Source organism: Caretta caretta, chromosome 11, assembly GCF_965140235.1.
Source record: "Caretta caretta isolate rCarCar2 chromosome 11, rCarCar1.hap1, whole genome shotgun sequence".
Lineage (NCBI taxonomy): Eukaryota > Metazoa > Chordata > Testudines > Cheloniidae > Caretta > Caretta caretta.
Genome location: NC_134216.1, coordinates 15,906,835 through 15,920,611, shown reverse-complemented (window position 1 = coordinate 15,920,611; position 13,777 = coordinate 15,906,835). Strand labels below are relative to the sequence as shown.

At 40.5% G+C, this 13,777-nt stretch overlaps 1 protein-coding gene across 2 annotated transcripts in view; it reads left to right on the top strand.

The window, feature by feature from the left end:
- The window catches only part of DPP10 (dipeptidyl peptidase like 10), an 867,655-nt gene that overhangs the window by 651,855 nt on the left and 202,023 nt on the right, over positions 1 to 13,777 (top strand). For both annotated transcript variants that reach the window (XM_048869243.2, XM_048869242.2), the window contains exon 4: positions 8,659 to 8,753. In XM_048869243.2, the coding sequence (XP_048725200.2) occupies positions 8,659 to 8,753 (95 nt within the window). The remainder of the gene's footprint in view (positions 1 to 8,658; positions 8,754 to 13,777) is intronic.

The window sequence follows — 13,777 nt, the reverse complement described above, 5'->3', positions numbered from 1 at the left end:
AACATTCTTCTTTCTGTCTCATAACGTCACATTTTATGAAGGATCTGCTTCATTTGGTTTTCAAATGAATGCACAGTCATTGGATACATCTGTTTTATTCCGTTCCTTCCTTTTTTTCCAAATGGGGTGTATCACCTGCTACTGAGTTAGATGCGAGTTGTAAATCTTGCTGTAGTACCAATGAATTTTTAAAAATATATTTTCTTTAATTTATACATAAAAATAGGAAAATGCAGATGCAAGTATGGCAAAAAGGATATATTTAGGGTCAAATCTTGTCTCTGTTAAAATCAGTGGGTTTTGCCATTGACTTCAGTGAGCCAGGGTTTCACCCTTTCTGTCTCACCACCGTGGGGTGCTTCATGTGTCTTCCTTTGCTCTCATTGTATGGATACCCAGCCCCAAGTAACACAGGCTTACATCCTATAGAAGGGGGAAAGGAACTCTTATAACCGGGCAGCCCCTCTGTGACCAGCACATCCTCTGTCAGGCTTACACTCAGTCACCAAATGGCCCTCCCCGGAGACAGTTGTTGAGGGAGTAAACCCTCAGTCACATACCACCTCTTCCCCCACCCTAGTTATGTTGTTTGATTACCAAACTGACTTCAGTGGTACTAGGGGAGCATATCATGCACCATAATCAGGAGAAGACTAAGGACAAGAGTATTGTCCAGTTGGAAATAGTTGTTCAGTGAGTTAATACCCTAATGTATTAGACTGTGGATCCTGATTGTGCGTGTGTGGTGGGAGGGGCAATACTGAGGACGGGGTTGATGCTACTTTTTCTTCTCTTTTTGGATGGGACGGTATTTGTGGCACAACATTCTTCCTTTTAACTTCCTTGTTAACACCCTGCCCTGGAGCTACTTACATCACTCAGGCACTCATCTGCAGTGCAAGGGAGGGGGGGTTCTTCAGTTGCCTTTGTAAGGCTGAACTCCTCCCCAGCTCACTTTTGAACTAGTAAAACTAGACATGGAGTAACGCAGAAGGCGCTGGTCGCACCTCTGTAACCATGGGCATCAGAACTTCATAACTGACCAATGGACTTTCTGCCCTCTTGCATGTGTGGACCCTCCTTTGCCTGCTGAACAGTGGTATAGAGAAAAATTGGAATTCCTGTGGCCTTTCAGGGCCATATAGGCCAGGCACCCCAAGGGGTGTTGGCTGATATCTGAAGAATGGGGCCCATCACCTCTTGGAGCTGTGGGTGAGTTGATATATTTTTTAATGAACAAATACTGGGGAAAGGAAAATTTGGGCAGAATCTGTATAGAAGTGGGAAAAACAAACAAATAATATAAAATTTAAAATAACGGAGCCTAGGGTTGTCAAGGTTCCTCCCCCACTCTGAACGCTAGGGTACCAATGTGGGGACCTGCATGAAAACCTCCTAAGCTTATCTTTACCAGCTTCGGTCAAAAACTTCCCCAAGGTACAAAATATTCCACCCTTTGTCCTTGGATTGGCCGCTACCACCACCAAACAAATACTGGTTACTGGGGAAGAGCTGTTTGGAAACGTCTTTCCCCCCAAAATACTTCCCAAAACCTTGCACCCAACTTCCTGGACAAGGTTTGGTAAAAAGCCTCACCAATTTGCCTAGGTGACTACAGACCCAGACCCTTGGATCTTAAGAACAATGAACAATCCTCCCAACACTTGCACCCCCCCCCTTTCCTGGGAAATGTTGGATAAAAAGCCTCACCAATTTGCATAGGGGACCACAGACCCAAACCCTTGGATCTGAGAACAATGAAAAAGCATTCAGTTTTCTTACAAGAAGACTTTTAATAGAAATAGGAGTAAATAGAAGTAAAGAAATCCCCTCTGTAAAATCAGGATAGTAGATACCTTACAGGGTAATTAGATTCAAAACATAGAGAATCCCTCTAGGCAAAACCTTAAGTTACAAAAAAGATACACAGACAGAAATAGTTATTCTATTCAGCACAATTCTTTTCTCAGCCATTTAAAGAAATCATAATCTAACACATACCTAGCTAGATTACTTACTAAAAGTTCTAAGACTCCATTCCTGGTCTGTCCCTGACAAAAGCACAGACCCTTTGTTTCTCTCCCTCCTCCCAGCTTTTGAAAGTATCTTGTCTCCTCATTGGTCATTTTGGTCAGGTGCAAGCGAGGTTACCTTTAGCTTCTTAACCCTTTACAGGTGAGAGGAGTTTTCCTCTGGCCAGGAGGGATTTTAAAGGGGTTTACCCTTCCCTTTATATTTATGACAAGGGTCATTTGGTGAAGGCTACAGCTTGACAGAGCATGGAAAATGTACATTGGTATGAATGAATTATGGTAGAGAAATTTCATCAGACCTCATACACATATTTTTTACCCACTCTTAGTTTTCTGTCACTGTTTCAAACCTATCCAGTGATTGCTCAATTTATATGAACTTTAAAAATATTGTTTTTCACTGAGTGTTTAGTAAAATGCTCTCATAGAATCATAGAATATCAGGGTTGGAAGGGACCTCAAGAGGTCTTCTAGTCCAACCCCCTGCTCAAAGCGGGACCAATCCCCAACTAAATCATCCCAACCAGGGCTTTGTCAAGTCTGACCTTACATGAGTATGTAAAAGAGGGTTTGCTCCATTTCTCAGAACTGCCAAAGATAGCTAGTTAACATTTGTAAAGTGCTCTGAAGTTGAAATATGCTGTATAAGTACTAAGTATTATTAGTATTATTATAAATGCAGAAGTAAAGCAGTACACTTGTTTCCCGAACTCTGCTCTGAGGCTGTTGCAACAGGGAACAACTCTGCCTCCAAAAAGTTACAACAGTGTGATTATAAGGTTTAGACATTTGAACATGACCTGTTGGTTTTCGCATGATGGAAAAATAACCTGTCGTTTCCCAATTTAGCTTGTAGGATCAAATAGTATTATGCCACTGGCATTGCTGACTCAAGTGAAATTATTGTGATGATCATACATGTATTTTCCATTAACAGTTAAATTTGAGATATTTGAATTGCTTAGCTATTCATCTAGCAGTCAGAATTGCCAAGACTCTCTGCAAGACAAAACAGTGGCAAAGGGCCAGCTCCTGGAGTTAGATCCATGCATGCCGAGCTGTGCACTTGAATGGAGTTCTGCTGACTTTGATAGGGATCCACACTGTGTAGTGATCTGCCCACCCAAAGTCAGTTTTGAAACTAGGGCTATAATCAGTAAGTTTCTCTTGGGGAAAAAAGACCCTTTTCTTAGTCTGTCACTCTAAACATGTCACTCCCCACATTCCTTTGAACCCCTCTCTGTTCACACTGTATCTAGTTCTAACTTATATTCTGCAACTTCAAGTCTCTTCGTAGGTCTTTCCCTCTTGTTGCATCTACCCAACCTCACTTTGCTCCATTACAGTGATGTCATTCGCTTCTCCCACTTGTTTGTTTTCTTCCATGGTGTCCTAATACACACAGAATTTTCTGTCCAAATTGGTCTGTGAAGCCATACCCCTCTTCAGATCTGCCCTTTAGGTCTACTCTTGCCATGCTGTCTACCAGAAATCAGCCAGCCAATGAGGGTTTGATTGAGGGGCGTTTGGGGATAGTGATTTTCAGTTGGTTAGGTCTAGATGCTATCTTGACCATCTGCCAAAGTAAGGAGTGGCACATTGCTGCTATATTCAGGGAGATCGAATTGTGACTCCCCTGCTCCTTGCGTGTTCTGACGGCTAAGTAAATTACTTAGCCCCTTTTAGAAGGGGCAGCTTACCTCCCTCCTCTATACCCAGCCAGCTACTGTGGTTGGTATGTTTTGGGATGGAGCTAGAGCTCCTTTCCCATCTGCACCCCATCCTTGTCCATTTCCTTAGGATGGGTAGCAAGCACAACCTCTGCTCTCCCCGTGTGGTCAGAATTAGAACTGGTGTCCTTACTCCCCTGCACAGCTGTGTGAGAACTATGATAATCTACCCTTTATTTGACAAAAATAAATGTTCAGAGAATCTGGACCCATCAAGAACCATCACACTATGTAAGAACTAATGTACATGTCTGTGTGATCTTGTAGTCCTCTCTTCCACCTCACTCTTACATTTCAGCTACCAATCAAAATATCATCATTATGTTGAGTGTCCATCAACTGCTCCATTATCTAGTCTGCTAAGTGTTCTTTATCATACAGAGTGTCATTCATTGGATTGGCACTTTCATATAAATTAATGATGATTGCCCGTGATTACTATACTTACCTTCAACACTTATGCAGTGTTTTTATGTAACATGCTTTCTGAGGATCTCAAAGCACTTTATAGACATTAATTTAATGAATGCTTGCCCACTAAGGTATAATTATATCCAATATGCAGATGGAAGACTGAGATGCAGTCAACATCCAGGAATGTTCAGTCTGAGACGTCCTGACTTCCAGTTCTCTTTGCTAACCACTAGGATTACATTATTTTCCAACTCTACAAATAAAAACAAACTCTTAAATTAATCTTCATTTAGACAGTTGACCATTTCACTGCTGCCTCGCACGCCATGTATCTCTGGTTAAATGGACTTCCGGGGCTACATATTGTAGCTGATCTTGTAAACACTTATGTACTGTTTTAGCTTTGCTCACGTGAATAGTTTTAACTCATGTGAGGGTACTTAACATGAGTAAAATTATTCATGTGCCGATGTCTTTGTAAGATTGGGCCCAAAAGCATAGCCTTCGAAGTACATATTGCCTGATATATGTGAGGAATCAGGAAATGGTTAATTAAATTAAAGGCGATCCATGTTGAATCAGGTACATCCCAATGCTGCTGTTAGGTGGCATTGCGCTAGGGCCTAGGAGCTTTAGTCGTAAACCAGGACCCTGTGAGGTAGTTGTTAATGGAACATCAAAGGGTTTTTTTGTTTTGTTTTTAAATGCACTACAGCAGCTGGAAAGAGGAATCCTTTCCCCCATCTTGTGTGTGACTTGTGTATATACATTTTAAATTCTTCAAGCCAGGCACCAGGTCTTGCTATATAACACTGACTATTACTATGGGGCTCTAGACTTAGTTGGGGCTATTCCGTGCTCCTGAAGTACAAATGACAAAAATAATATAAATTTTAAATCTTTGCATGGCAGTATATTCATAGAATCATAGAATATCAGGGTTGGAAGGGACCTCAGGAGGTCATCTAGTCCAACCCCCTGCTCAAAGCAGGACCAATCCCCAACTAAATCATCCCAGCCAGGGCTTTGTCAAGCCTGACCTTAAAAACTTCAAAAGAAGGAGATTCCACCACCTCCCTAGGTAACCCCTTCCAGTGTTTCACCACCGTCCTAGTGAAAAAGTTTTTCCTAATATCCAACCTAAACCTCCCCCACTGCAACTTGAGACCATTACTCCTTGTTCTATCAACTGCTACCACTGAGAAGTCTAGATCCATCCTCTTTGGAACCCCCTTTCAGGTAGTTGAAAGCAGCTATCAAATCCCCCCTCATTCTTCTCTTCTGCAGACTAAACAATCCCCGTTCCCTCAGCCTCTCCTCATAAGTCATGTGTTCCAGTACCCTAATCATTTTTGTTGCTCTCCGCTGGACTCTTTCCAATTTTTCCATGTCCTTCTTGTAGTGTGGGGCCCAAAACTGGACACAGTACTCCAGATGAGGCCTCACCAATGTTGAATAGAGGGGAACGATCACGTCCCTCGATCTGCTGGCAATGCCCCTACTTATACATCCCAAAATGCCATTGGCCTTCTTGGCAACAAGGGCACACTGTTGACTCATATCCAGCTTCTCGTCCACTGTAACCCCTAGGTCCTTTTCTGCAGAACTGCTACTGAGCCATTCGGTCCCTAGTCTGTAGCGGTGCATTGGATTCTTTTGTCCTAAGTGCAGGACTCTGCACTTGTCCTTGTTGAACCTCATCAGATTTCTTTTGGCCCAATCCTCTAATTTGTCCCTCTGTATCCTATCCCTACCCTCCAGTGTATCTACCTCTCCTCCCAGTTTAGTGTCATCTGCAAACTTGCTGAGGGTGCAATCCACACCATCCTCCAGATCATTTATGAAGATATTGAACAAAACCGGCCCCAGGACCGACCCTTGGGGCACTCCACTTGATACTGGCTGCCAAATAGACATGGAGCCATTGATCACTACCCATTGAGCCCGACAATCTAGCCAACTTTCTATCCACTTTATGGTCCATTCATCCAGCCCATACTTCTTTAACTTGCTGGCAAGAATACTGTGGGAGACCGTGTCAAAAGCTTTGCTAAAGACAAGGAATGACATGTCCACTGCTTTCCTCTCATCCACAGAGCCAGTTATCTCATCATAGAAGGCAATTAGATTAGTCAGGCCTGACTTGCCCTTGGTGAATCCATGCTGACTGTTCCTGATCACTTTCCTCTCCTCTAAGTGCTTCAGAATTGATTCCTTGAGGACCTGCTCCATGATTTTTCCAGCAACTGAGGTGAGGCTGACTTGCCTGTAGCTCCCAGGATCCTCCTTCTTCCCTTTTTAAAAGATGGGCACTACATTAGCCTTTTTCCTGTCGTCCGGGACTTCCCCCGATCGCCATGAGTTTTCAAAGATAATGGCCAATAGCTCTGCAATCACATCCGCCAACTCCTTTAGCACTCTCGGATGCAGTGCATCCGGCCCCATGGACTTGTGCTCATCCAGCTTTTCTAAATAGTCCCGAACCACTTCTTTCTCCACGGAGGGCTGGTCACCTTCTCCCCATGCTATGCTGCCCAGTGCAGAAGTCTGGGAGCTGACCTTGTTCGTGATATTATGAAGGTATTACTGGCTTGCAAGGAAGCTGTGAACAATAGCTGCCTGCAAAGCATTGTCTCTTATTAAAAATTTATCATGTTCTTTTTTAGAACTACCGCTATTAATTCTTTACTTCACAACCTTACTCATCTTCACTTCTGTACCACAGATACAATAATCCTGCCCAAAACTCTATCAATCCCACCTCAACAAAGACAGAGTATTACATTATTCTCCTAATTAAACTTCATTATTTTCACAAATCATATTAGAGCACATTCACCAGTATTATATACTCTGAATTTCTGTACTGCCAGTCAGTACTAAACTAGGTTTCTCTAAATGAATAAATAAAGCATATTTTGTGATGCTGTAACCTTGATTTTTTCCCCCCAAGTCACGTTTGCTTGCTAGTTCATAAAATTCAGTAATCTGTAATGAGTTTCTCAGACATTACAGTGAGTTAGTGGTGTTCTTTTTTTCTATTTCAGCATCATTTTTAGCCTTTCCTATAGGTTTACTTGAGAGCTTTCATTATAAGTCCTGCTTTCCAGATATTTATAACAAAGGAGTTATACTTGGTTAAATATTGTATCTGCAGGAAAGGTTTCATCAAAGCCAGGAAGCTAGGGTCTTTCTCCCTTTTTGCAGGTGTGTTAGGGCTAGTCAAAATCTAGCCCTATGATTTTACCCACAAACTTCATTGGATTATACCCTCAAGTATTTAAAAACACTGTTGTAACAGTTTCTGTAAATGTATTGCAGCCTTAGATTTCCTTCAAAAATAAAAAGGCAAACCTAAGGGTGAATGCTGGATCTATTGAAGACAGTAATAAAACTTCCATCAATTTCAATGTTGGGGGAGGTTAGAATTTTATCCTGGCATCTCTTATTAATGGTGAAAATATGTTAGACAAAACCTTGGGTTTGAAAGTTAAGTTGACATATCTTTCTTAACCCATATGCTTTCATAATAACCACAGTTAATGTACCTTTTATATATTGTAGTTTTGTCTCTAGTTTCAATGTGTTTGTATAAATTATCCTTTTATTATGGTAACTAAAAGTAGAACAAGTTGTTAAGAGAGGATTTACTCACATTGCAGACTTTAACATGATTTTTTAAAATTTATGTTACAAGTAAACATACCGTAACAGATCAGATCAGATCTATGTCTTAAAACTCATTCCTTTGATTTACTCATGTTGCATCATCTATTCCTAACTGGAATACAGAACAGAAAAATGTAAGATATAATCTGACTGCAATTTATTAAATTGTAGTGGGAGATTCCTTCAGTATTTATAAATTAGTGAAATGAGAGAGAACCTAAATGCTTGTATTATTTTTCTGTCTTTTCCTTTAAATATGTCTGCCCATTACCTGTAGCGATAGTATCACTTACAGGTGATAGGACAGCAGACTTATTTAAAAGAAAAGGACAGAAGTGTAACAAAAGCATTCATATGAGAAATAGAATGTCCAGGTTTTGTCCTGCAAAACCTTACCCACTAGAAAGGCTCTTCTTCATGTGAGTCATCCATCGACTTTAATGAATCTACTTGTGTTACGGGGATGTTCACGTGAGCAGTTTTCAGTCTTGAAACCATGTGCGTAATTGTACTTGCTTTGCTCACAGGAGGGTGGACTCTCTGAACTCACAGGAATGACCCCATTGATGATTGTTCCCCTTGAATCAGATGAACAGGATTTGAGGCATAAACAGTTTGATGTATTTCATGATCTCAACACAAGAAAACAAAATAGATATTATGAATGGGGTTCATTCCTCAGTCTGTTTGCATACATTTTAAAGTATCAATGTGTCTTCCAATTATTTTGTTTATTAAATATGCCTGTTGTCTCTGCAGATGTATTAAATACTCAGTGTTTTTGCTAACTGATAATGCCTTTATTGTTGCAGATACAGAAGTGGTGTATAAAAATAGGAATGGACATGTTGTTAAACTGAATGTAGAAACAAATACAACCACGTTATTACTGGAAAATACAACTTTTGTAAGTAATACGTACTTATTTTACTCATTGAAATTGTATGTGTCACATTTAAATGACATCCAGTTAATAATTATTTGGCATTTCTCTATAACAGACAAAGAATGTAGTGCTTAAAGATAATATAGAATCTATTTAGAACAGATGATATTAGAGATGGAAAATACCACCCATTCCACTGTTAATGCAAGATTTTCCAGTCCAGTATATTCTCATGTGCTTAGCAGACAATATGACGGAGGCTCTTGAAGGCCGACTTCTGCTGTGCTGCCCACAGTGAATCTAGCTGAAGGGTATAATAAGTAGAGTTGATCATCAAATGGGGGAAAAAATTATTAAAACATTGAAAAGTGTTCCCTGGGTGGTTTTTGTCAAAATTTGAAATTTAAAAAATTCAAAATTTGAAAAATTCAACTATATAGTTGGTTGAAATATGTGGAAAATTTTGAAAAAAAAAATCCTCCTTGTTTTTTTAATTTTGTTGATATTACTACAAATTCAAGCAGCTCTCATAATTAAATAAAGAAAAAATATATATTTGTCATTTCCATTCACCTCTTTCTACTTACCTGTTGCTCTTTGGTAAAGGACCAGTCCTTCTGGATTTCTTGGAAAATGCCTTGCAAGTGGTAGGGTGCTACCTTAATAATAATAATTCTTAGGATACTTTTTGATATTTAGCTTAAATTTCCCTTTGTTCTATTTCATCCCATTATGCCCAGTGATACCACCTGTAATCCTCACTTCATCAAACCATGCGGTACATATTTCATGCTTTTCAGTTCTTCCTCACAAATCTGTCCCTACAGCCCTTTGATCTTTTATGTTGTTGGTTTCTGAATTCACTTCAGTTTTTGGGGACCAAGGTGCCCAGGACTGAATTCAAGATTCATTTTCAACAGAGCCACATGGCAGGGGATTATTTTCTTCCTGGTCTGTGTTGTGATGCCTTTGTCGATGCAGCCCAAAGTTACCTTGGTTTCGTTTGCTCCCTGTATTTCATTGTAATGTAACTTCCTTTCTCCCCACACCTCAGGAGCATTCACTGCTTTCACCAGGCCCCAGCCAGCTGCCTCTTCTAAACACTTCAGCTCGTGGTAGGAGAACAGGAGCTCTTGGGAATAAGCCTATCTCCAGAAGCAAAGGACTCCCTTAGGCACTGCAGGAGGGCGGGGTCTGCATTTTCTGTTGGTATAGGCCTACAGAAAATGTGATACTCTTTTGGATTGAGCAGGAGAAAGACGGGAGGGAATTGTCTGAGGGGTGTGTCTGTGAGACCCAATGTCTCCTGAGTCTATTTCTGGAATGGTGCACCTTATATACCATCCATGCCTCAAGGCCCAGTCCGACACTGAGAAGGGCTGGCAGTACAAATTATAAATGTATATTTTCATCCACTTGAGTAAAAATGCTTCTTTTCCGTATGACAAAACACCATATTTTACAACAAATTGATGTGGACAGCAGCCAAACACTGCAAATGCTCCCTCTTTTCAGAGGGTTGCTCTTTTCTGGGTTTGCACTAGAAGGGACCAGTTCGACCTCAGATCACCCAGACTGAGTTAAAGGCACAAGACACACATTCTTAATTAGAAGTTGGCAACTGATCAAAGATGCCTAATACCCAACCGACTGTCCAACAGGCCAATATACGGACCAGAGGCAAAGAATAGAGAGATGATTTGTCTGTTTTCCACATGAAGCTCATTTGAATGCAGTATGTGAGCATAGTAAAAAGTTGAAAGCATAAATGAGGTAGATTCTACCCACAGTCACATATAAGTGGAATAAAAAAGCTGAATGTGGAGCAGAAGCCTAAATATGACTTGTAGGTATATTTGGGGGGGAGGGATAGCTCAGTGGTTTGAGCATTGGCCTGCTAAACCCTGGGTTGTAAGTTCAATCCTTGAGGGGGCCATTTGGGATCTGGGGCAAAAACTGGGAATTGGTCCTGCTTTGAGTAGGGGGTTGGACTAGATGACCTCCTGAGGTCCCTTCCAACCCTGATATTCTATGATAATCAAGGGAAATTTTGCTTTACCTGACAATTTTCTGTCTGTGATGAATACACAGCAAACAGTCCTAACACAGGGTCGTAGTGTATCAGAGGCAGGCTGCAGAATTGACATTCAAAATAGTCCCACTTCTCTAAGCTCTACCCTCAAAAATGCTCCAGCTTCTCCACACTGCTAGATGTACTCTCCCAAGGATAAAAGAAAAGGAGGACTTGTGGCACCTTAGAGACTAACCAATTTATTTGAGCATAAGCTTTCGTGAGCTACAGCTCACTTCATCGGATGCTCACGAAAGCTTATGCTCAAATAAATTTGTTAGTCTCTAAGGTGCCACAAGTACTCCTTTTCTTTTTGCGAATACAGACTAACACGGCTGCTACTCTGAAACCTCTCCCAAGGATAAACTCCTGAATCACTAATCATAATTTCCTCTGTCATTGTCATATCTGCTTAATTATTAGTGCATAAATAGAAATGGTGCTGGTTTAACACCCTGCAGCGCTATCTTGTGCTCATCAAAAACACGGGCACACCATAACGCAGGCACTGGCAATGCAAGTTTCCACACATGGTCCCATCCTAGAGAAGCCACTTTTCAGTGTGAAACATTCCTCCACTTTTCATTCTCTCTCTCTCTCTCTCTCTCTCTTTCTGTCCAAATAGCCAATAAGGGGGTGAGTTTTTCTTAGTGAGGTTGATAATTAGAAATCAACCTGTCATAATAAACTTCTTTCAGGGACACAACTAAAGAGGTAGTCATGGCTCCTGGTTGCTCTCTAAGTTGGCTATATTTGAACCAGTATCTTATAAGTGAATATCATCTTACTTTATTACTAATCCCTTGAAGCACACAGGCCCCCAGTGTGCAGCTCAGAGGTTCTGGCTTTACACCTTGGAGATTGCCATTTTGTGAAGAGTAAGTTTTCTGTTATCATACTTAGTGTCACTTTGTCTAAAATGCAGAGGCAAAGCCTTCTGAAAAGCCTTTTAAAGATATTCACTGTGTTCCCTCTCCATGTGTATCTGCCAGCAAAACTCAGTCAGCACAAAAAGGCAGACTCTGGGCTCATTAGTAAGTTCTGTGTTAGATGCGTTGTGGAAAAGTGTTTTTTTTTTCCTTAAGAAAAACAGCACTTCAGTTTTTAATCAAGGTGTAATGGTACTGGAATTTATTAAGAAGTTCTGGTGTTTTCTTTTAAAGTCTCTATTTCTCCTCGAAAAAGAATGTCTTTTAAAAGTTTCTATAGAAAACAGCAGGGTTTTTTCTCAGTCTCCTATGGATTTATTCAAAGACTGTCTTAAAAATTACTACATTTTAGTATAATTAAGCCATTTGTCCTCTCCAAACATGAGTAGAGAAGACTGAATACTTTATGTAATCAGCCCATTAGCAAAATAATCTAATGGTTAACAAAATGTATTAATAGGGAAAAAATTACAAAACCGTTTCAGTAAGCACCATAAGTAGCCTATTAGCATCTCTGTAGGTTATTGATTAGATGCATTTTCTGAACTATATCCTTCAACTTCAGTGAACCTGTCAGAGTTAACCAGTGAATAGTGTGCCCTCTCTAGCTGGCCAATAAACAGTTAATACTCTAAACCAGTGGTATGCAAATGTTAACAGCTGGAAGCTAAGCAACTTCAATAGTCCATGGAGCCAAAGAGACTAGAAACTAATCATAACATGGCATCTTGAATTTATATTGTGATGCTGTATCAATGTGTGATGGTAATACATTCTCTATTATTTAGCTAATATTCCTGTCACCCTGGAATGTAAGCTCCTGCTCACCAATTTAGCAGTCAGCAGCAAATCTTTATTCTTATTACACACTATAATTCCCAAATGATTTTGGAGTCATACCACATTTTTGTTTAAATAAGGTTGCCATTTTTCTGACATGCTTTTTTCTCCCTTTTATCAGACTCTTTTTACTGTCATTTCTTTTAAAACTTTGTCAATAAACGGATTAACTGTTAGCAACCCAGTCATAAATGCAATTTCAGAGATGGCTGTGTGAAAGAGCAAGAAAGGAGGTCTGCATGCTTGCTTGAGCTCATGAAATGCATGCATATGGCCTCTCCTCTTGCTCCCATCCCTCACCATGGCCAGCATGGCCTTCCTCACTTAGTTTTAAATATATTCGATAAACCCCAAATGAAAAACGATACAGATATGCAAATATGAAAAAAGTAGAGAGACCCAGTGACCCATAATCCACTTCCCAATTCATAACCACTGAAAACAACCAATGTCAGCATTTCCCTTCCTTCTACCACTACCCCCAAAAAAGACCACTAAAAATTAGTAACTGAAAGTATGGCAAAAATGTATTAAATCTCAAGAACTGCTAGGATCCATCTACCACATGTGCGATGATTAAGGATGTGGGAAAAAGTTAGAAAATGAATAAAATAGGGGCTGTTGTTCTAAGACCTACCAGTTCCTGGCCCATTCACTTTGGTGCTACCCAATCTCCATCCACATGTTAGCTGATTGTGCCTATCTTGTGACTGCAGTGGAAAGTCTTAACCTTGAAGGATGACAGCAACAGAAAGACGCGGGGGAGGGGGGAAGAGGAAGAGTAATTTATGCATCACTATTCACACATGCAGTATTGTTAAGATAAATCAATCCTTCTCTCTGTGACCAGAGGCAGGATTCAATAGCAGGAAGGCCATCAAAGCACTTGTGTTCCAGATGGGAAACTAGGTGCATCGCGACAGGTTTCAGTCTGTATTCGCAAAAAGAAAAGGAGTACTTGTGGCACCTTAGAGACTAACCAATTTATTTGAGCATTTGAGCAGGCATTATGCTGAAATAAATTGGTTAGTCTCTAAGGTGCCACAAGTACTCCTTTTCTAGGTGCATCCTGTGCAGAGTGTGAAGGGGATAATAGAGAGAGAAAGGAGAGCGCTTTACCTCTAACCTCAGGAGAAACCTACAGACCATGAGTTTTCACCTTCCATTGCTAAGAGGACAGAGCATGGAGTTATGAGAATCTCTGC